Below are 25063 nucleotides of genomic sequence, written 5' to 3'. Positions count from 1 at the left end.
TACGTCTTACTGATTTCTTGCGTACTCTCAGGTCTTTCATAATTTGCTCATCCCCTTTTTCTGTGTGTTTGTTAGTTTCAATCAAAAGAATTTGCTAAGGTTTCTTATTTATAATATGGGGGAAAACAGTAAAAAAAAAAATTATCAGAAAAAATGTCAGTACAATTTACACAAAAAATAGCAAATAAATAAATAAATATAGAAAATCCATAAATATATTTAAACATCAGTTCAATGATTCTGGATCAACAAACTGACATCAGATTTTTTTTTTTTTTTTTATTTAAATGTAAATATAAAATTTGTCAGACCTCATTTAAACATCTTATAACTACGTTTAAGAAAGTTCCCTCAGGTCCTGTGTGCTGATAAATAATGAAGGGATATTAATGATGTCAGTCAGTATTCCTGGTATATGTGTACAATAATGTGGAAAGTGTAATGTTTTTATTGGAAAAATTATATTTCTATATTCAACCCAGCGTCTCTCACCAATTTTTTTTTTTTATATAAAGATGAGGATTGAGTCTTTTCTGTTGAGTTGTGTTCTTTATGAGTTGTGAGTTATTTATTATAAAAAGCTGCTGATGTGACTGAACTGTGGTTTGTGGCCGTCCATCCGTTCATACAGCATTATCCAATAAATGTATTTTGAATCAGAAAACACATTTTGTCCACATCATTCTTTAATCAGCGTAACACACCCGGGTGACAAGAATAGGGCCTGCAAAGGTTAACAACCGTTCCACACACTGAAGTAGCCCTACGTTTATACAGAGTAAGACAAGAGGAACGTTTCATATCCACTAACTGTGACATGAAAATGCTTCATGCTTTTAATGATGTAAAAATTAATAATTTCACAAGAGCAATCCACGGGACATGCAGACAAGTCTCACGATGAGACTGACGATAACGTGAGTGCAAAGTGTCCGTGCACCAAACAAACATCTACGTGATCCGCTCCTGTTCATGTTGTCTTTTGTCTTTATTCCCTGGTGTTTCAGTAAAACAGAACCCTTTTTTTTTAGGTGGCATTCTTTCTCAGGGAGGGTATGAAGAGCTTGTGTGCCCGCAGCCTGAACTTCTGATCCCTCACGCTGTAAATAATCACATTCCAGCAACTGTTGGTGGCCAAAATCCAAAATGCGAAAAATGAGAAATTGCACCAGTGGTTCCCTAAGACGTTCCCCACCACGAACACGGCGATGGGCGTAAAGGACGCAGTGAAGGCCAGCGTCAACGTCCCGATGGTCTTCGCCGCCTTGATGTCGGAGAACGTGGGTTTGATGGCACTTTGGCACTCGCTCTCCGCCAGGTGTTTTCTGCGCTTCGAGTGCTGCCTGATGGTCGACAGAGAAATGATGTTGATCACCATGGTGCCACCAAGGAGGGTGAAGTCGAATGCAGGGAACAGGAGGAGGATGTTCCAGGCCTGGCTGGGGAACTCGCTGATGTTCCCTAGGGCGTAATTACACATCCGGCTGCAGGAGTTGTACTCCAGAGCAATCTCGCTGCTGAAAACCATGGGAGCCACGGCCAGGAAGAAACTCCCCACCCAGGAGAAGACAATGAGGATAGTGGTCCTTCTGCGTGTGATGACCGAGTCCTTGTGCAGCGGCCGCAGGACGGCGATGCTCCGCTCGATGGTCAGAAGGAAAATGGTGCTGATGGACACAAAAGTGCAACCGGCGAAGATAGGGCCGATGATGTTGCACGGGTGGAAACTCGCCGTTTGCGAGTTGTTCAGTGTCCACTCCGGTGCCGAGTCTGTCATCATGAGGGACACCTCAGCGTAGACAGACAGCGGCACCACGAATATTCCCACGGCCAGGTCGGCAACGGCCAGCGACGCCTTCAGGTAACCCTGCGGCGTCTGGAAGTGCTTGGTGCCCAGGACCACGGCGAGGGTCACTAAATTCCCAAACAGGATGGCGAAGATAAGCAGCACCATGAAGAGCACCATGAGGATTTTGTTGGCCCGGGTGCAGCAGCACACGGTGCAGTGTGCCGGTTCACCTCCCTCCTCCATGTTGGTCAGCATGCCGGTCTCAGCCACTGGATGAAGTGATGCAGCCTTCACATTTTAGCCTAAAAGAAAAAAACATACCACGATGTTAGGAGGTTTCAACGATTCCCTACAATGAGGTTATATTCTAAAAAGAACTTTGGCATTCCAACAAATACCGAATGAAGAGGGAATATTATTACATTACAAGATCATAAGGAATATTATAGGAACAGTTTGACAGCAAAGGAGACTGAAAAAGATACTACAGAGTACAATAAGGTCACTGTGTAGCTCATTACAGTGTCATCGACATATAGAGATTTGCACTTAAGTAAGAACTGGAATAAATCCGACCTCCTACACCGAGAAGTGCAAAGGAACGCCAAAGTCAGTGTTATGGGTTTGTAGCTGTGGCTTCTTATAATTTGATGAACAGACCGAGCACCCAGCTAACATTAATGGCTAAAATTATTATTTTTTTTTTATTATTATTTATTTATTTTTTTATCCCCTGCACTGAATGAGGGTATGTATTAGTCTCCATCCATCTGTTTGTTTAAATACTGGGGGGAAATACATCACCACAAACCTGCGTACATTACACCTTATTTGGTCAAAACATATATCAATTATGTCTCGTAATGATAATATTATTATTTTGCAACTGTCTGTATTAAAGAAGTGAAATTAGGCCCAACTACTGAGACCAAAACTTATAGTGTTAAATAAATAAAGCCTTTTTATTTTATACATAAGCCTTTTTATTATAGAGTCGTCATGATGTTGATCTTTGCTGATGACTGTTATTGTTCTCGCTGTATTTCTGGGGTTTCAGCCGTGTGTTTGTGTATCCTGGTGTTCTGTCTGTGCAGAGGATGTGCTGCATTGTGACGTTTCACTGAAATGATCCTTTTTCCAGGTTTTCTGATCATCAGAATAACACGAGCATCACAAGGACACCAGCTGTACTGGACGGAGCGAGTGTTTTGTTCCGCTGTTCCTGCCTCACAGCTTTGGCTTTCATCACATCCTGAAGGAAACTTAATAAAAGCCACTGCTGCTGTACTCCCACCTGAGTCAGGTGCAAATAAAAAGGCAACCATCTTACGCTCACTTCAGGCTACACACTGTGGTGTCAGAAAAAAAATGGTTTAAAAGTCTTTTTAAATGACATACGCCATCAAGGGGAAAATATAGACCTTTAAAAAAGCTGACAATTTATTAAACAACTTGAAAATTTGAATGTGGTAACGTAATAAAGATGATGTGACGTTATTCAGCATCACAGTTAAGAAAGAATGCATTTTTTTGTCAGTGTGTGTGTTGACCTTTATGAGTGTATATGTTGTGTTAATTCTGAACAATCCAATAAATATATTTCTCAAAAAACATAATAAAATAAAGGAAACAGTCTCTGAGAAATTAGGAGAAACATTCTCCTCTTTCTCCTCTGCGTCTCTTTAGTTTTTCCACCACATCAGGATAAATTATGCAGAAGACAACAGATCACAAGCTGCACCATGCCATGACACACACTTCCGGTCTCCTTAGTGCGCTCAGGGAGAGGGTGACGTCATGAAGTGGGCTGCACACGTCCCTCACTGTCTGACGTCACCGGACGCACCTTCAGGCAGCGCACGTGAGAGCCGGCGGAGGCGTGGTGACGTCACCAGGCGGCCAGCAGCTTCACGTTGTAGTAAATAAACGGAGCTTTAATCCGCCCGGTGCCGCCCAGCGGACAGAACAGGCGCTTTAAAGTCACTTCTCTCTGCGCTGCCACCCGAGCAGCTGCTGCTCATGTGGCTTCAGCAGTCTCATCCATTTGTTTGTTTGTTTGTTTGTTTGTTTGTTTTGTTTTTTCAGGCAAATATCAGGAAACTTAAGGCTTGGAAATGAAACCAAACCAAATGATAATCCACATGCAGTCACCTTTCCCCCTTTATACATTTCAAATTAACCTACAGCTTTATTGTCACAGCTAAATTACAGGAGCTGCTTCACGGGGGTGCCAAGAAATTGGATAAAATGCCAACGCAAAGAATATAAAACACCATTGCAACAAGATTTATTTGTTTTACATACTGTAGGCCTAATAGACAAACAAACAACAACAAAAAAAAACCTCCCACTTCCCCGACGCGCAGGTTCGGACAGTCCAGCAGACTCTCCGGTGCGTCTCCTCATTTTTATGTGGAGATCCGCGTTAGGAAATGAAGTATCCTAGATATAATATGATTGTATCCTCCTGTTTCACAGTTTCTAAAATCAGGCTGATCCCGGTGTCGGTGATGTTGGGCTTCTACGGGAAAACGCGCTGCCAGTTTCACGGCTCCTCAAGAATTTCCACATCCATATTCCTGCAGCTGTGAAACCCACCTTAACGTTCATTTCGTAAGCCTCCCCTCCCCAATTGCCAGTAATTCAGTTTTGTAGCTTCCAAAAGTGCATTCAAAAACATTACAGGTTCAGTAGCCTAATACTGCATATTTGTTATTTACAGCCCACTCACTTTTACTGGCTCCATCAAGATGCAGCTGCGAGTCGCCGGGCATTTCCACTGCAAATCCACACAGCTGAGTCGCTCCAGTTAATAATCCCAGCTACTCGTCGGGATACAAGATGAAAAAAAAAAGACACTGAGTTAAAAGAAAAAGATCAAATTCCCACAGAAGTCACTTTCCGACGCGCGAGGTGAGCGCCGGGAGCGGGGACGGAGCCGTGCGCCGTGCGCCGCGCTGCGCACTGCTCCGGTCTGGAGCACAGAGCCGGTTAAGTGTCTCCAACACCGGGTTGTCCATTGGCTGAGAAAGTGATGACAGAGGATCCTCCGCCTATATGAAGCCCCCTCAGCCTCAGTTGTTCATGCTGACAGTGATGTAGCCTATAGGCTGCTGTATGGCCCGTATAGTGTTGCGGCGGAGCGAGCGGCAGCCGCGTTTCCCTGCAGAGGAACTCGCAGAGAGAATTTATCCTCCAACCGGATTCCTTTCATTGATCATTTATTCCTCATGATCCGACTTCCCTTTGTGATTCTCCACGGTTTTTACCAGCTCATTCAAACCGAGCACAGCGCAGTAAATCTTTAATTTACCAACCCTTTTGCGTTGGGGTTCTATAATAAGAAAAATTCAATTCCGCTTTCATCTTGTGACTAAATGCATGGTGTCATGGCCAGTCCAATTTTCTTTTTTATTTTCTCTTATCGCCAGGCAGCCTTGGAGCCAAAGCTGCTGGCAAAGAAACTGGCTTCCACTGACAAAAAATTCTAATTAAAATGATTGTAATAATGTGTGATAGCCTGTTTGTTGCTCTTTCTGCTGACTTCTTGTTTGAGTCGGTTCTTGGTTTCCCTTTTTCCCCCTTTTTTGCACTGAGCAGTGTGTGTGTGTGTGTGTGTGTGTGTGTGTGTGTGTGTCTTTCCTTCCTAATACTGAGGAGCATCCCTCCTGCCACGTTGGAAAGTCCCTTGATTATTAATTAAAATATGGATTTGGAGGGGGTCACAGGGCTCTCTATGGCCTCAGAATGAAGTTTACTGACCAGATGGGCCTGATGGGACGTCGCTGCAGGCTCTGCTGCATACAAACCAAAGGCAAGGTTTCTCCCCTCCTGTTCGCTCCTGTCTAGACTGGAATAAATAAATCTTATCAGATGGACGAGGCTGAAACTATACAGCTTATCAAATTCAGGTCCTGATGTGTAGCAGGTTGGACATCTTCGACACCACAGAGGTTGAGAACCAAAGCTCTGTAACACACTGTAGACTGAGAACTGCACAAATATATATCCTGGTTTATAATCTGTAAAGTACTGGGCTGCAAAACCATCCAGATTAACAAGACACTCAGTCACTGGAGGCTTCAGTGTTCAAATCTGCTTCTTCTTCAAGAATAAAAAAAACGTGCCAGTGGGATGGATGAGATGATCCCATTTGTTTCAAACACTGATCAGTGTTGTGAATTTATGAATATTTATAGCCTATAGAGAAAAAAGTGGCATCTTTTTTTTTTACTCTGTTTGAAGTGTTATGATCCGGGTTCAGCAGAAACACAGAAAAGGCTAATCAGACATTATTACAATCATTTTAATTAGAAATTTTCCTCAGTGGGAGACACTTTTCATACCAGCAGCTCTGACCACAAGGCTGTGAACTTTGCTGCCAGAATATAAACTGTCAGAGAAAATAAAACAGAAAAAATACAAGATTTTAACCCTGAAGATGGGAGTAAATAACTTGACCCATGAACAGAGCAGTCCTCCTCACACACTCTCTCACTGGGCTAACTTCTGGTCTACGAAATAATAGTCAAATTGAAATATTCCCCATATTTTCTGGGTACCCACTGGAACTTCCTCAAGGACTCCTGGCAGACCCGGGACCCCAGGTTGAATACCACCGCTACAGACCAAAGAAGTGATATTTTCTTCCTCATCCTGCTTTCTGTTGAATTTATGGCAAAAGGACTTTTGTTCGCTTGACGGAGTGAAAACACCACAAGCTGTGTGAACTCTCATCATGACAATGAAAGACAAACACCTGGAGTAAGAACGTTATTTATGTAATTCATCAGAGAGAACAATAAGAACCACTCAGCCATCAAACGACGTGCTTACTCCACGTCTTTTTTTTTTTTCTTTTTTTTTTTTTCAGTTTTCTCAGAGTCTAAGTGGCTCACACTTTAAATCAAAATTCAGCTACTTTGATCTTTAACCTATAATTTCTTCTTCTTATTGCTGTTGTTGTTGTTGTTACCACAGACAGCGTTCAGTTCAGTAAAAGTAGTTGATGTGGCACAGCCATAATTTTTGCCTCCATCTTGGGTTTTTTGGACTTTTATTTTTTTTTTTTTTGGGCACAAGATTGAATGATTCTGAATTGGAGCAAATTAGAGATGAACTTTTTTTGTAGCACCAGCGTGACCGGCACTTCTATAGTCATGAGAGGCACAGTTCACCGATTTTGAAAAAAAAAAAAAACCTAACCGTTAGCCGTTAGCCTCCTGCCATTGAGTTTGACTTCCCCCCGGCTAACATTTCCCTTTAAAGTTAGTTAGTTTCAGCTCAGGAAGGTTGATCTCTTCTACACTTCACACCACAGCAACTTGATGCCTTCACAACGTGTTTAAGAACTATGTGTGTGTGTGTGTGTGTGTGTGTGTGTGTGTGTGTGTGTGTGATGGGCCAGCCCACTGCAGATTTGGCTCCAGCTCTTCCTGGGCAGCAGCGAACACAGCACAACAAAAGCGTAATCCCACGTGTTGTGATGTATGCATGTGTGTGTGTGTGTGTGTGTGTGGGTAATCCCTAATCCAGGGGTCGTGGCCGGCAGCACGGGGTCCGATGTTTCTCACCACAGTATGGTGCGGCTGTCACAGCGGCTTAAACCGGGCTGGAGGCTTTATTAAACCTGCAGCTGGCTCGGCCGCCGGGTCGCTTTCTGATCTGCAGTCTGCGGTTATCAGAGAAAAACTCACTCACTCTCGGAGAAAAGCATCGTTTTCGGTGCATTCGTCACATTTAAAAGGTTAGCATCATGTGAGCAACATCTACTATGTGTGAAAAAAGAAAGAAAAAATAGAAAAATAACAAAAAAAAAGGGTTTGGTGTGTTTACCCTCTACCGCCTCCAATACAAATCCATCACATTTTCAAAGGAGCATCATTTAACGCATTTTTCCCTTCAGAAAATCTGTTTAATTTGCTTAATATCCGCCTGTAGGGGAGTGAACTCCATATTCTGCAGATAAAAAGTGACTGTAAACCAAATGAAATGTGTTTATCGTCCTGTTTTAAGGGTGTAAAATCGAATCTGACGCAGTCCGCGGACGGTTTCTCCCTCAGCGAATGAGGAGGCAGACGCTCAAGTCTCTCGTTACAGGATGAGAGCGGCTCCGCCCTCGCCTCATCGGCGGCGGCGAACGCTGCTCTGCCAGATAATGAGGAACATTTGCTGAGAGGTCAAGTGGGTGTTGTATTAACAGAGGGCTTAGGCCGAGATATCACTTTTAATTCCATAAGCAACGGCTTTAATGGAGACATTTAGTTGTGATTAATACAGGTTTTAATGGAGAGTTTTAGTGTGGGCCATGTGGGTCTTAATGGAGAGTGCGTGGGTTTTGACGGTGATCCATTAATATGGCTTTTAATTGAGTTTTAGCTCCTTACGAGTGGGTGTTAAAGAGTTTTCCACCATAAGAAGAATAAAATGATGTAATCTTATGGTTAAATCTGAACACGTATACGTAGCACAAAATATCGCAAAATGTTGCTATTGCCAAAAATACAGGCGTTGTTACCAGCCTCAAAACCCAAACCTAGTTAATATGCAGTGTCAGCGCTGTGTGTTTGGTGCTGAGTTCAAAGTGACCCTGTTCAGTGGAGATGCACCGCTGGATTCTTGTTTCCTGCTGAATTTGCCTGCCGGGAGTTTTTATTTCATCAGCACAGCTGCTCTGCAGGCAGCAGGCTGCCGCGCAATAAGTGTGTGTGTGTGTGTGTGTGTTACATTGCTTTCACTAGATGGCAGTAGTGAGACGGCTCGGTTCACCTCCCTCACCTCACACACCTTTGCCATCTTTTGTCTTTTCATCGCTCAGAGCAGAGACAACAGCCTTTTCTCTGCGAGATGTTTCGAGGTGAAACAGGCCTCCAGAGGGACGCATGTGTGTGTGTGTGTGTGTGTGTGTGTGTGTTTGACCTCAGGTGACCTCTCGGGGAAACAGAAAGGACCAGTGGGATTTGACCTGTCTCTCCAGAGGTGGCTCAGTCTGAGGCTGTGAGTCTCTGCGGAGCGCCAAGGTTTTTCTGAACGAGTTTCTAAAAGCTGAGCTGTGGGTCAAAAAAAAAAAGAAGAAAAAAAAAGGCTGTGTGTCTCCTCCGTCAGAGCGTCAGGGGCAGCGACCTCCATCTCTCACACAGAAAACGTACAGGTGATGTGGGTCAGGACCTGGCAGGACATCATGAGATCGTTTTGAATTGGAAAGAAAGAATTATTCAGCTCAAAGGCCTTTTAGAAAATCATTTTTTAAAGCCGTTTAGTGAAGCGTTACAGGCAGAACGAGTAGAGTTTGTCTGCTGTGGTTTGCCGTTTTCTTTTCCTCGGACGGCGACAGAAGAAAATGGTCGTCCTCCTCCTCTCCCTCAGTGCTCAGCGGGTGAAAACAACCCCAGATTCACTCTCGCTGTGGAACGAGCGCCATTTCTCCTCGCTGCGCTTCCTTTTTTACTCGTCCATAATTTTAGTATCTTCCTATTGGACATGGTGCTGTCAATCTGGCACCATGCTGCGCTGTGATTGGCTGGGAGCTCCACACCTGCTACCCAAAGGCCGACGCCCAGAAGACTCACAAGCTCAGCAAGACGAGAAAACCCAGGTAGAGGGCAGGACACAACAACACACACACACCAACACACACACACACACACACACACCAACACACACTGCTAGTGGCTCACAGTCATGCTGGAGAGGATTAGTTTGAATGAGACATTTTTTAGGAAAATGCAGCACAGCAGTTTCAGTCAGCGGCATCTTTAATACTCATTTAATTCTCCACCAAACTTCTGAAATTCACCTGGCAGATGTTTTTTTTTTCCCTTTTTTCCTCGTTAATTCCTAAGTGGTTTTCAGCTCCTCAGGCTCCTCCGATCATCAAATCAAACACCTGAGAGGGGAAAATCACCCTCTGATTGAAGAGTTCATCACTGTGTGTGTGTGTGTGTGTGTGTGTGCTGCAGGTGCAGGATGAAGCTGTTTGTCACACTCCACCGCTGTATTATCAGCACAGCGGTGGAGTGTGACCTTTTTCACTGCGATATTGAAAAAGGTTATAGAGCTGTGGCATCGTGCCCATTCAAACTGATGGGGAACGTGCGCCCTCAGATTTTTGGCACTTTCTTTTATTTTTTATTTTTTGGCTAAATAACATAAGGCCTGGGTGTAATCCCGTCCCTCGTCTACAGGGCACAGGTGAACTCCAGATGAGCCTGACGTTGGTGACTGATTTCCTGCAGCTGTAAATCTCTTTCTCTGCGTGACTTTAACTTCAGCAGTTTTCTTCATAAAGGTATTAATACATGAGGCGTTAACCCAGGAGAAAAAGCACATGCAGATGACAATTAATCTTTAAGCTTAGGCTATAATTTATTTAGCAACACAGGCCTCACAGCATCCGACAGCGCTGTGAAGAAGAAGAAAACAGGCCGTGTGCACTCAGATCTTCACTGTGAGGATGGGAAACTTCATTTTTGGTGTGTGTGTGTGTGTGTGTGTGTGTGTGTGTGTGTGTGACTGGTAAATCCCAAATGAAACTGTCAGTTTTATTACTTTTTCCAGCCGACGAGCTCACGAGCTGCAGAATGATGGCTGGTTGGCTTCATGACAAACAACTTGCTTGAAATCCGGTTTTCTTCATCTCTGGAGAAACATCGCAACACCTCAGTCTGGTGACTAGTTACATGTCAGAAATGTAATCCATTACAGATACTGAGAAAAAAAAAAATTAACCCTTTGATGCATGAATTATGAAAGCCTGAGTCCAGATTTTTTTCTTGTGTGTTTTTACTCTTCTTAGGGCATGAACACTTTTGTGAGTCTCCATACTTCTTTAAGGATGCAGGACTGGTATTACCATGTCATTCTACTAGTATTAATATGTTTTGAGTAACAAGAACTGACAGTCTCTGTATAAACCTCAATGGAGGGGAGCAGCAGAGAGTAGGGATGTCCCGATCACGTTTTTTTGCCCCCGAGTCCGAGTCCGAGTCATTTGATTTTGAGTATCTGCCGATACCGAGTCCCGATCCGATACTTCTATAAAACCAGGAAATGATATGTTATTAATGATTGAACAAAAATGATAGGAGGATGTATCAGTAATTATTTCACCTGAGGGTTGACAGAGTACTTTTTGCTGTAACAATATGTTAAATTATTATTTGTTTTAACAATGTAAATTACTTATCAAACAGACCTAACAATTCAGCTACCAATGAATGAGCAGTAGTATGCATGTGATAACATAGATCGAAAAATAAGCCAAAGTGATACCTCTTCTCTGAATAGACAAGCTAAGCCAGTATGCTGCTGTTAGCCAGCGAAAAATACAGCGGAGTGGCACCTCTTCGCTTTATTTCACAATCTATGTCAGTGCGCTGCTGTAGCTGGAAAGTTTATCTGCCTTTTGGAGTCGGTTTCCGTTTTATTTGGCTAATTCCGCGATTCCGTCCGTGATAGTAGCAGCATATCACCAGAGCCCGTCTACTGTATTAGAGTTTCTCTGATATCACACACCTCAGCTTCAAAACAAACTGCTGCGTGCTGCCGTGTTCCGCGCATGCGCTGGTCAGTGGTGTCTGTCACAGACAGACCCGGCCTGTAAACGTTGGTATTTTATTCTCATTTATTTTTTATCACTAATAGCCCATATATTGAAAATGTGATTAAAAATAATAACAATAAATATACATATGTATATATATTATTTATCCGATACCTGATCGGGACATAACGTCCGAGTCCCGATCGAGTCTTCAGTCATGTGATCGGCCCCGATTTCCGATCACACGATCGGATCGGGACAACCCTAGCAGAGAGCATTCTAACAGCTGAGATGCAATTCCACCATAGAAACCATTGCATTTAGGAGAAAATGACTTTTAAACAGCTGTCCACTGTAGTGACCGCCATGCACCAGAGGGTTAATTAAATGACAGTAACTAATCCAAATGCCGGTGATACAAAGGGGGGTTTTGTTATGAATTTATTCTTTTTGGTAAAAAGAATGTGGAATATAACACTCCAATCCTGCTGCTTTGATTGGTTCCCTCGTTTGAATTCGCCCCGCCTCTCTCCCGTCCGCCAATCACATCAAAGCGCGTCTGTCTGCGGGGCCTGAGATCAGCCGACCGCGTCAGGCCTGATCTACAGTCTGTTTGTGATTTGTTAAAAAAAAAAAATCAAAATGTTTTAATCTTTATTCAAGTTCTATTGAGGAACTCTGAGTAAACATTTGCCAGCCCGTGTTGAGTTGAGGTTCACGCCGCCGTTCAGCTTCACTGTCCAGTTTACAGCATCTGTTAGAAAAGTAATCAAAAGTAATCAAGTGTACCAAGTTAGATTACTTTGATGAGGTCATTAAAATAGTTACATTACTTTGTTACATCTCTAATAGAGTAACTAGTGATCTGTAACCAGCAGTGGTGAGACCTGAATGCTTCCTCCTGATTCCCCTTGAGAGCAAAAGTCAATCCGCTGTAATAAATTCTTGGGACAAATAAGAAAAGTGAGTCTTTTTATTATTTTTTCTTTCTTGCTGACGGAGCTCCCAGGAGCAGAAACTCAGATGTATGAGAAAAATTCACACTGAATTTAAATGAATCTGCTGCATGTTTCCGTAAGGTAAATGAGACACCACACACACACACACACACACACACACACACCTGGGTGATGGGCTCTGAGCAAACTGAAGTGAATTTGATTCATAGGATGAAATAAAATCTTTCAGGTTATTCCTCTTTTGGACCCACACTGATCTGTTCTGTTCCAAATGATTTTTATTTTTTAATTTAATTTCATTTTTTTTTTTGCCTGAGGACCCCAAATGTCCAGGGACGGCACAAGAAGTGTGTGTGTGGTTTTTTTTTGTTTTGTTTTGTTTTTTTTATTTTTTACTCAACCCACTCCCCCTCATCCTGCCTCGACTAGTTGTACTGTAGTTATTGATTTCCTACATTTCCCAGAACCCCATTTCGACAAACAAAGCCAGAGCTCCTCAGGTTTGGTCAGCAGCTGTACTCTGGTTTCTAATCTCTTTTTTCTCCCCATTTTCAACCTTTTCTTCATTCTGCAGTCTGTTTTTGTCTGTGAACTTAGTTCTGCTCCTCAGTGAAGTGAGGCAAAATGCATCCTCACATGTAAGCTGGCGTGCTCACAGTGGATTTGAAATACATGTGAATAAAAAAAAAAAAAAAAAAACACAAAACAGAGTGATTTGAGGAGAAGGTAATTAGTGGTGGACACGGGCAAACCGGGCAGCCGCCCGGGGCGGCATTTTTTCATGTCACGTGGGGGGCGGCACGAGCGCCAAAAAACAAAAAACAAAAAAACAAAACAAACAAACAAAAAAAATCATCAGCGCTGCAAAGCAGTTTTCTATAACCGTATTCATCTGAATATAAGACCAGTGGTGGTTCTGCCTATGTTGCCGCCCTAGGCGAAATTACTGGCTTGCACCCTTTCATGTTACTACTCCAACCCCCCCACCCCCGCGGCACCATCAGGCGGCATCACGCGAGCCGGCCGCGGCACCAGCTGGCATCAGGCCGCTCACCTGTCAGATCCAGCAGACCTGACCGGGTGGGCGTGGTACCGGCCGGTGCCACACGCTCGCGTGATGCCGCCTGATGGTGCTGCGGCATACTGCGGGTCAATACGGTAGTCTAGAAAACTGGCGATTTTTTTTTTCTCGTGCGCTCCCAAGTAGATTGCGCCCTGGGCGGTTGCCCACACTGCCTATAGCAAAAACCGTCCCTGTATAAGACGATATTTTTTCCATTGAAAATGCCCTGAAAAAACACCCTCGTCTAATATTGGGGTCTAAGCAAATACACATGTATTGGGAATAGCCGCATTGCACAGTCATTGTCCGTTGTGCTGCTGTAGCCGCATATGAACAAAAGTTAATTTATAATGAAAGGTATATGGCAGTCTGTGTGCGCCGCTCACCTGTCAGATCCGGCAGACCTGACAGGGTGGGCGCGACACCGGTCGGCATTTAAGGGCACGAATAGGTAGGGAATTTATTTGGGGGGGGCAACAAGGAAGGGCGCAAGGCAGTAATTTCGCCCAGGGCGGCAACATGGGCAGAACCGCCACTGGTGGTGGATCCTCCTCTACCTTCAGCGGTGTGCAGACCACTGTGACACAGCCAGGCTAACGACTCCCATAGACCTCAAGTCTTTATGCTAAGCTAACAGGAAATGCTACCATTAGGAACTGAACCACTGGACGTACAGAGGAGAGAATGGAGTCCAACATCTGGTCTCAGTCTGGGGAAGTCGGGAGAGGGAGATTTCAATTTTGGAAAATTCCTTTAAGACACCAACACGGCTGTTGTCAGCAGATGAGCCTGAGCAAACTTCAGTGCAGGTTGGAAAGAGGATGCAGATCCGTGCTATGTAAAGATCCAGAGATGCTGCCTCAGTGGCACCACGAGGAGCTTCAAGTCTCTTAGTCCTGGTTTGTCTCCTGCGTCGTGTCTGTAGGAGCCGGTGTGCTGTGCTCAATGCCGGCTGATAGCAGATTTCTTCTCTGCCCTCCCGGCCTTTGGTCTTCAAAGAAAAAGCTTTCCGGCTCATCTGTTTGTCTTGTCGACTCCGTGTTTCAAGGCCAAAGGGACGTGAGACTCTGTAAATGTCAGGCAGACCTGCAGGTGTCACGTCAGACTTCAAACAAGAGAGCAGATCAGCACAAGCTTCACACTTTCCTCAGGAGGTGGAGGTCACATGGTCGGGATTACAAAGAGCTCAAGAAATGTTCAAAAACATCCCAACAGGGCTGTGGGCAACGTCGCCTTAGCCACAGTCAGTCCAGGTCCCAGAAGGAGCCGCCACACTGCAAGAAATCTCCATGTAGTGTCAACGTCAGTGATAAAATCCTGTTTGTCTTTAAACAAAATCTGCCGATGGGATGAGATAATCCCACGTGTTTCCAGTGCACTTTCACCTGTTTCAGGACTTTTTCTGGGAACAAGTTTAAATGTGTTGAAACAGGGCAGAGAAGGACAAATCAGAAAACCAGGATCAATGAAATGACAAGTTGATCAGCCCCGGAAACAAACAGATTTTTATTTTACCTTGTTTGAAGAAAAAGAAAAAAAAATTAAAGCAACAGTCCACCCAAAATACAAAAATGAAACGTCCACTTACTCTTAGTGCAAAAACCATCCAGACACTTTCTGTGTGTCTCCCTTCACCCCGGTACAATTTGACTTAATTTGGGGATTAGTTTGTGCAGTTGAAAGCATTAAGAATTTAAATGTGGAAAAACTGAACAGCAAACAGTGACACAGATCACAAATACACAACATAATCCACACCATTTCCCCTGCAGAACAGCAGCAAACGACATTTTCTGTCTCTTTCCAAAGTGAGAATGAGTTTGAGGCGGCTGGACAGAGCTCTGATGACCAAGTCCAGACTGAGGCAGAGACAAGTCCTAATCTAATCTAATCTAATTTAAATCCTAACAGTCAGTACACAGCGTGCATGTCATTCCAACATGTATTTGGAAATACATGTGCGATGGAATCTGTTCTGTATAAGAGCTTCTTCTCTTTGGAACACGTTCTCCATCCATATCAGACAGACTCAAAGCAGATTTTCCTTTTATTTTTCTTATAGATATTATTGTGGTTTTTCTGTCTCAGATTTTTGTTTTTGTGTATTTGACATTCATTTTTGTTGTCATTGCAGGTTCATTTGTAGAGTTTTTTTTTTCTTATTTGCTCAGCTTTACTTTTGTCTTTTTGTGTTACTGATACGTGTCATTTTAATTATTGCTTGTTTTTAATTGGTGCTGTTTTCGTGTGGGACCTCAGGAAGATTAGTGACCGCTTTGTGGAAGCTGATGGGGATCAGAAGACAGAAAAAAGAGTAAAGAGTAAAAGATTAAGAATGTTTAAGTTTCTCAGGATTGACAGATGCAGCCTTATCTGCAGACACACACACACACAAGCCAACACACACTGCTAGTGGCTCACAAATCATGGTGGAGAGGATTATTATTTTTTATAAGACTATACTTGTTTTTTGGGGGGGAAATCCTACACATTCTAAATCGTTGTGTCTGAATCCAAGGCAAAACCGAGACGAGCTTGTCGGTGTGGAGACTGGACTCAGGAATCAGTACGGCATTACAGCTTTTCCCCTTGGGGTTTCAAATGCTTTCAGATGCGAGCATGAAGCAGAGACGCAGAGCAGCAGCAGCAGCAGAGAGGCAGCCGGAGACCCGAGGGAAAACACACAGAATCATATAGAGACACAGAGATCATCCAGGGGGGAGGAGGACAACACAGCATCTCACAAGGCGATGCAACGAAGGCTGGGTTAATTTGCTTTGACCATGATGTGAAACGCCCCCTCCATACCCTAAACACCCCCCACCCACCCCCGCCCCGCAGGGTCAGCCTCCAGAGGGCGGGCGGTCGGAGGCTGACGCTGCGTGGATTTCAAGCGACAGATGGGAGAGCTGCGGCGGCGAGGCTCAGTGCAGGGCAGAGCCTCGTGCTGCAGCTGGGTTGTTATCGGCTGCATGCAAAGCGCCGTCGCTCCGAGTCACGTCTGAGCGGGGGATGATGCCGCCTTTGTTTCGACTCCGAGGAGGATGTAAGCACGGTAAGGAGAGTGGTTTGTGAGAGAGGCTGCATCAGGGCAAGGCCTCGACGCACCGTCCCTGTAAAATCTGCAAAATGTTCCTGCTGATTTCCTCTCAAAGCGAGCAGTGGGGTTTCAGAGCTGCCACATCACTCCTCCTCCCTTTCCTCCAGCCGCTGGTTTCCATTCATTCCACTACGATATGAACATGAACTTTCAGAGCCTTCACACTTTCTTCACTCCAGTTTTCCATCAGCGGAATAAAGTCCTCCACATGAGTTTTCCTAAAAGCAGCAGCACTGTTGTGTTTTCAGGACTTTTTCACACTGAAACGCTCCCTCCTCCTCCTCCTCCGCCAGGGAAAATAGTCCCCGGTGGAAACGTTTTCACAACAGAACGCTCGCCATCCAATCACCGAAAAATGCAATTCTTACAGAAATCAATTCTTTAATGTCGAACGTACTTGACACCAAGTTAAAGAATGATTTTTCCTGTGGTGTTCCTCGATGTCTTGCTGTCTTAAAATGGTATTTAGGAGGATTTTTCACCGTTTTAGTCAATTCTCCAGCGGGCAAAAACGGTTAAATTTGGCACCAAATCTGTGTAACAAGCGGTATCAACCCAAAAATCGCTGCAACAACTTATGACCCATCACTGAACATGGCAACGGCTTCATATACGGCCAAATAAATACATAGGCACCTAACCGAAACACAATAGGCCCGTTTCCACCACTGGCACTTCGGGGTAATTTTACAGGGCCGGGGCCGCTGTCGCGTGTCTCCACCGCCGGAACCACCCCGAAGGAGAGGGTTCCTGAACTTTTACAGGGGCTAAAAAAAAAGCCCTGAGTGTCCCCGAAAAACTCCTGGGTGGGGCAGCGGCTTGGGGTTTACTTGGCACTGATTGGATTTACTCACGGTGCGATGTGCTGTCAACAGAAAGCAACAAAATCCCTCTCAGTGCTGTCAACAGAAAGCAACAAAAGCCCTCTCAGTGGAGACACGGCAGGTGAGAGGGACGAGCCAGAGGACGTTCCTGTAGCAGCTCCTGCCCCCCAAATACTACCAGGAACCTTTTGGTGGAAACGGGCCTAATGTTCATCACAGATTTCTGAAAGACCCATCACACATTTTATATCATGAATACGAACTCCTGCCGTTAGGTAGATGCTACAGAGCCAGCAGGTGCAGGGCTAACAGATTCAAGCTGTCTTTTGTCCCAGCATCCATAGCACTGCTTAACAAACGATAGTAGTGCCATTAATCTGGTAGGGAGGTGGGGGTCCCATGCACCCGAAAGATATATTTTTCTAACCTAGCTTTTTGTAATCCTTGAGGTGTCTAGTAAATGATTTTTGATGTTAACATCGCAAATTCCTGTCCCATGTATGATTTTTTGGGCCATCTTTTATGGCCATCCTGGATTTTTGACTGCGAAAAATGAAAACTTTAAACCTACATAGCTCCTGAACCATACATCACACAGAGACAACTGACCCCATTTTCTTTTTGTCTTGACATGAGGAATTGAGAAAGATGGGGATTGCCATGATTGGGTCATGTATTGTACATAAAAACTCAAATAAACAAAAAAAAAAAGTTAAAATTCAGCAAAATTGGATCACAGAAACTCCTCCCCCATGTACCCCATTGATATTTTTTTAATTAACTTTGGTATATTTACAATCCCCAAGATGTCTAGTAAACAAATATTGAAGAGCCCAACTTGAAATATTGTCCAATGTCTGTTTATTCTGGCTATATTGGCTGCCACACTGGATTTCCTAAAACTGAAAAACGGAATTCTAAAATCGACATAACTTTTTAACTATACATCATACAGAGACAAATGACCCCATTTTAAGTATTATTTTAGCATTAACTATTGATGGAGATGGCCAACATCATCATTTTCATTATGGTGCATACGTGGGGTCAAAAATGACCCCGGAGGTGTTTTTTTTTTTTTTTTTTTTTTTTTTTTTTGCAATATCTTAGTCATTTTAAATTTTTATCATTTAATCTTCCATGTATTCCTCAAATAGGTCATCTTTGACATGAGGCCATTTGGATTTGTATCTAATTGTTTTATTTTTTAAGTAATTGCATTTTTTGTATCAATACCCCACTCTTCCATACGTGGGGTCAAAAATGACCCCTAGCATTTTCTATGGAATTTCAAGGGTTAACCCTAGGAACCTTTGATTTTTATCAACTGTGAATGTCAGGTATACATCTAGTGTTGATCCCCACATCTAATGCCAGCAGTCTCACCACCCTGAAGGTTATTTTTACACAGCAACATACATGTAAGTATTATCATCATTTTTATACCTCAGAATATATATATGATGACTGAAGGTAACCCACGCCTACCAACCTACATCACTGAAGCAACGGGAAGGTGTAGAATGACAAAAGCTGCAATCCAGACACAGGAGAGAAGCAGACAGGGGGGGGGGGTAGGCATGGAAGGGCGCAAGGGAGTAATTTTGTCTAGAGCGCCAACACAGGTAAAGCCGGCACTGCGTGTGTGTGTACATACGTGTGAATGTGAATAGACAGACAGACGGACACACAAACAATAAATGTTGACGTTTTGATAGCTGCATTGATAGCAATAGTTTGATCAAATGAAAGGTGATAAATCAGGGCTACTCAACTTAAGATGGCTCAGGGGCCACTCAGCAGAATTCAGCTGTGTCCAAGGGCCACAAGCTAAACATGTCTGTCCTGTTTTGGACGTTTAAACAATATTTTGTCACAGGCTACATGACTAGTCTAAAAATGAATGAAACATACAGAAAACAGCTACATTTCCATCCAAGGCCAAACCTCACTGAATAAAAGATTGTAATGCAATGATTAATTATGAAATGATCACGTTACAACAAAATGAGGCTTTATTCCCAAAAAGATTAGATAGAATCATAATATTTTTATTATATGATAGTGGCGGGCCGCATAAAAATGACATACGGGCTGCATGTGGCCCCTGGGCCGTGGGTTGAGTAGCCCTGTGATTAATGAACATGTAAAACATGAAATTATTCTTGTGTTGACCAAACTATAATAAGAATCATTATTTTAAAACCAAAATGAAGAAATATTGCGTTAAACACATTGTTTCTAATAGGGATAATTTTGGGATGTTTACTTTTTTTTGACCTATTTAAAATATGTTTTTTGATAAAATGTTTATTAAAAGTGATAAATGGACATCAAACATGAAATAATTCTTTTGCTGACTAAAATACAATCAAAATCATTATCTTTAACCAAAATGAAAGACATTTTTGAAGTTTACAGTGTAAAACCCATTAATTTCAATTGGGGTCATTTTTGACCCCACTCATGGAAGAGTGTAGGGTTTGGTGAGCCATCTAATTGGTGCATGTGCGCCGCCGTTGCCATGGTGAGCCATGCATCTCATCTCAGCCATGCGGGCTCTGTGTGTACATCAATGATGCTTGGTGCACAGGTGCAGTCAGAGTGGATGGAAAATGTTCACCTGACATTGAATTTTTACTGCTGAGATGTCGGCCATATTACCTGCCTAGAGAATTCACCAGTGTGTTTGTTGCTGCTGTTTACATTCCACCGGATGCAAATTCAAAAAATGCACTCCAGGAATTGTATGAGGTCATCAGCAGCCAGATGGCAAAACAGCCAGATGCTGTTATTATTGTTGCTGGGGATTTTAATCAAACAGACCTCAGAACTGTTCTGCCAAGATTCCACCAGCACGTCCACATCCCCACCAGAGGAAACAACACACTGGACCATGTCTACACCAATGTTCCTGGCAGCTACAGAGCCCTCTCTCGTCCTCATTTTGGCCAGTCAGACCACATCTCCCTGCTTCTCCTGCCTACCTACATCCAGCTGACAAAAAGGGTCAAACCAACTGTAAAAACAGTTAAAGTGTGGACAGATGAAGCTGCAGCGGCTCTACAGGACTGTTTTGAATGCACGGACTGGCAGATGTTCAAAGATGCTGCTACCCAGGAGAACCATATTGACCTTGAAGAATACGCATCATCAGTGACATCATACATCAGCAAATGTGCTGATGATGTGGTAAAAACAAGGACAGTTAAATCATTCCCTAATGAGAAAGCCTGGATGAATGGAGAGGTGAGAGCTCTATGTAGAGCCAAAAAAGCTGCCTTCAAGTCAGGTGACAAAGAAGCCTACAACACTGCCAGAGCAAAACTGAAAGCTGGCATCAAGGAGGCAAAGCGAAGGCATCAGCAGAGACTGGAGAGAGACCTCAACACCAACAACAGCAAAGACTTGTGGCAGGTGGTCAAAAATGTGACAGGCTACAAAAGCAGGAGCGCTCCCATCATGTGTGAGGCCACGTTACCAGACGAGCTAAACACATTTTATGCTCGCTTTGACCTCGTCAACAAGGAATCAGCTGTAAAGTCTACTCCGCCTCCAGAGGACCGGCCACTGTCAGTATCCACAGTGGATGTGAGGAAAGTCCTGCTGAAAGTGAATATGAGTAAAGCTGCTGGGCCTGACAACATCCCTGGCCGTGTACTAAAAACATGTGCCAACCAGCTAGTAGATGTCATTACCGACATTTTCAACATATCACTGTCACAGGAGAGTGTTCCCGCCTGCTTCAAGACAGCCACCATCATCCCTGTGCCTAAAAAGTCTGCAGTGTCTAATCTAAATGACTACCGCCCTGTGGCACTCACCCCCATCCTGATGAAGTGCTTTGAGAAACTGGTTCTCCAGCACATAAAGAACAACATCCCTGCCAGTCTGGGTCTGGACCCTCAGCAGTTTGCATTCAGAACCAACAGATCCACAGAGGATGCCATATCCACTGCTCTCCACTCAGTCTTCACTCACCTGGAGAAAAGCAGCACCTACATCAGAATGCTGTTTGTTGACTTTAGCTCAGCTTTCAACACAATCTCCCCCATGAAGCTGATTGGAAAACTGAACACTGGGCATCAGTACCACTCTCTGCAACTGGATACTGGACTTCCTCACAAACAGACCCCAGTCAGTTCGGATTGGCAGTCTCTCCTCCTTCACTCTAGTGCTCAACACCGGAGCGCCCCAGGGCTGTGTGCTCAGCCCCCTCCTGTTCACGCTGTACACCCACGACTGCAACCCCCGACATGGAGAGAACTCTATTGTGAAGTTCGCAGATGACACCACCATCATCGGCCGGATTTCCAACAATGATGAGTTTTCATATCGGGAGGAAATCAACCATCTTGCAAAATGGTGCACAGACAACAACCTTCTGCTCAGCGTCAGCAAAACCAAAGAGCTGATAGTTGATTTTCGAAAAAAAGAGGCAAAGACACAACCCTGTCTACATCAATGGAGCTGAGGTGGAGCAAGTGAGCAGTTTTAAGTTCCTGGGAATCAACATAACAGAGAACCTAACATGGACTTAACGTATCTCTGCCCTGGTTAAAAAAGCCCAGAAACGGCTGTATTTCTTAAGGAAACTTAAGAAAGCAAAATTCCCACGCCAAGTTCTTGTCAGCTTCTACAAAGGAGCGATTGAAAGCATCCTGACTGGAAACATCACAAACTGGCATGGGATGTGCACGGCCCAGGACAGGAAGACTCTGCAACGAGTGATTAAAACTGCCCAAAACATCATTGGCACCCATCTACCAAGCATCAGTGATATCGGGGAGGTGAGGTGCCTGCGCAGAGCCAAAAGGATCCTAAAAGACAACACCCACCCCAGCCACAGCCTGTTTACCCTGCTGCCGTCAGGCAAAAGATACAGAAGTATCCGCTGCCGTACCACCAGACTACAGAGCAGCTTCTTTTGCCACGTCCCTATCACCCTGGCGGGGGCTTCATGCTCAGCCCTGGTCGACACTGGCTCCACTGCAACACTGGTGAGACCCGACATGGTGCCAGCAGGGATGCAGTTGGAGCCTACTGTGGTGAAGCTGCGAACAGTGACTGGTGCGTTGGCCCCTATGCTTGGAAGAGTAGTGTAGGGTAGTGACCATACAGGTGAGGGGACTGTCAGTTAACTTTAAGGATGTGTGTTGCAGCAGTGCAGGATCCCTGCATATTGGGCCTGGACTTCCTGCATGCTGCACGGTGTGTGTTAGACCTGGGGAAGAACACACTAGCCTTTCCTGGGGGCCCCACAGTTACACCCCATACAAGTTTGAGAGTGACAGAGGAGCATCATGTGTCACACCCCCAGCCCCAGGCCACCCCCCCTGCACCGCAGTTCCCCATCCCCCATTCCCCAGAGTTTGTATGCTCTCCTGCCCTGGACCAGCAACCCATGGTGGGTGGCGGAGACAGACTGGAAGTAGTTAGAGAGGTATGGAAGCGCAGCTGCCACAATTTGGACCCCGCACAGCAGAAGGAGCTGTGGCAGGGATAGCAGCAGTGGGTCTGAAGTTCCACCCCGATAAGTGCTGCTTCATGAGAAGAGAGGTGCTCTGCGTTCCAATACACATACTACCATACTATTTAGTAGGGGAAAAAAAGAATTAGCATGCATATTTCATACTAAACTACATACTTTGTAAGGGCAGCTGCAGTACATACCAAAAGTAAAAAGTATAAGTATGCGATTTGGAACGCAGGGCTGGAGTTCTTGGGGCACAAGATCGGAGGTGAGGGCATCAGCAAGCTGGAAGAGAGAGTGCAGGCAGTGAAGGACTGGCCAACCCCCACCAACCTGAGAGAACTGAAGAGCTTCATCGGACTGGCCTCCTACTACGGGCGGTTTGTACGCGGCTTCTCATGTATTGCTGCACCCCTGTTCCGCTTGCAGTAGAAAGACAGTGACTTTGCCTGGACTTCAAACTGTCAGGGCTTTCTTGAGACAACTGAAAGCCTGCTCACAGAGTCTCCCATCCTCACCCCCCTGAGCCACAACCTGCAATTCATCAGCATCACACATGCCAACGACGTTGGGATGGGAGCCATGTTGAGCCAGGTGGGGCCAGAGGGGGAGAAAGTGGTGGCGTACTTCAGCAGAACCTTCAACAAAGCTGAACGGCGCTACTGTGTGACACGCAGAGAGCTCCTAGCCATTGTGAGAGTGATAAGTTATTTCAAGTATTACCTGTGCGGCCTGCCCCAAACTGACCACGCAGCCCTCCAGTGGTTAATGTCTTTCAAGGACCTGGAGGGGCAGATAGCACGCTGGCCGGAGGAACTGGCACCATATGCTTTCAGAGTTGAGTATAGGGCTGGGACTCACCACGCTAACCCTAATGCCATGTCTCGGTGCCCCTGTGCTCCTGACGGCTACCGATACTGAGGAAAAAGGGGGGTCCGAGAGGAGGAGCGGGACCTCATGCACAGCGGAGATGGGCCTGCCTGCAGGGCAGCACAGGTCGTCGACGCAGCCGAATGGAGAGTGCAGCAGGAGCAGGATGCTGACCTCCAACCAGTGCGACAGTGAGTGGAGTGCTGGGTGCTCACCTGCCACTAAAGGACTGTTTGGAAAGTTTGCCGCGCTCCGAGTAAAGGATGGAGTGCTACAGAGAGCCTGGAAGGAACCAGCTACAGGAGAGGACAAGTGGCAGGTGGTGGTCCCCAGGGCCCTAAGAGAGCCAGTGCTAAAAGCCTGTCACGGAACGACAGGATCGGGACATTTTAGAGTCTCCAAAACCCTTCGTCGGCTCCGGCAAAGTTTCTACTGGGGTCAGCTCAGGAGGGATGTTGAGGACTTTTGTCACCGCTGTGACCTCTGCACAGCGCACAAAGGTCCCCCAGATCAGTCCCGCACCCAGCTCTAGCAGCTTGCAGTAGGGGCCCCGATGGAGAGAGTAGCGGTGGACATAATGGGTCCGTTCCCGCGCACAGACAAAGGAAACCGTTACGTTCTGGTCGCTATGGATTACTTTAAAAAATGGCCTGAGGCGTACGCCATATCAGATCAGGAAGCAGAGACTGTTGCTGACATGCTGGTCGAGGGCATGTTTTCCAGGTTTGGGGCAAAGAAGGGACAGTGCCCTAAAGGCTGAATTATGCTTCGGCGTTGGAAGAGCGTACGGAGGTTGTGCGAAGCACGCATTTCCTACGCAGCGTGTGTGTGTCCAACATACCTCTGCAAAACACACTGAGCAATGCTCCACCCACCACCCTGTGACGTATGGTCGCAGCTCTTCTGTACGTCTTGTAATGGCGAGAGGACGAGTCGTATAGGTGCGGCTACTTGCGCACCTCCTCGGCCAGGCGTTCTTCCGTGAGATCCAGCACTCTCCAAAGTTTTCAAACACAACTGACGAGTCAAGACAACAGTTGTTTTAAAAACGCCGCTGCCGGCCGGCACAACAACAGGATGTGATGACGGTTGCAACGAAATGCCGGAAATGATGTACTTCGGTGGACCAATCACAGCTCTACCTGTTACGTTACCTGAATGCACGTTGAGAGTTGGGCTAGGCATGTGAATGGCTGAGAGGGGAGAGGGGGCAGGACAGGGGTGAGAAGGTCAGGGAGACTGTGTGTGTGTGTGTGCGCGCATGCCCCCACGTGAAAGTGGGAGCTAGAGAGGGAGGGCAGCCAAGCTAATCTGTGCAATTTGTTTTGTTCTTGTTTGGGTGGTTACTGCCTACAGTAACCAGAGTTTAGCAATAAAGGACATTGCTGGTAAACTGTCGTCTTCCTTCTATACAGTATACAGCTACAGTATATTTCAGGAGATA

The 25063-nt window shown here is 45.1% G+C and overlaps 1 protein-coding gene across 1 annotated transcript; it reads right to left on the bottom strand.

Annotated features, from left to right (window-relative positions):
- Positions 1-697: 697 nt before the first annotated feature.
- Positions 698-22290, bottom strand: LOC115374332 (beta-2 adrenergic receptor). Its single transcript, XM_030073188.1, has 2 exons — positions 22191-22290; positions 698-2058 (listed from the first exon to the last, which is right to left on the bottom strand). The coding sequence occupies exons 1-2, from the start codon at positions 22288-22290 to the stop codon at positions 1028-1030; spliced, it is 1131 nt and encodes a 376-aa protein (XP_029929048.1). The 3' UTR covers positions 698-1027.
- Between the last annotated feature and the right edge of the window lie 2773 nt (positions 22291-25063).

This window comes from Myripristis murdjan, chromosome 16 (genome assembly GCF_902150065.1).
Source record: "Myripristis murdjan chromosome 16, fMyrMur1.1, whole genome shotgun sequence".
NCBI lineage: Eukaryota > Metazoa > Chordata > Actinopteri > Holocentriformes > Holocentridae > Myripristis > Myripristis murdjan.
Note: the sequence above shows the minus strand (reverse complement) of the source record. Positions and strands in the feature narration are given on the sequence as shown.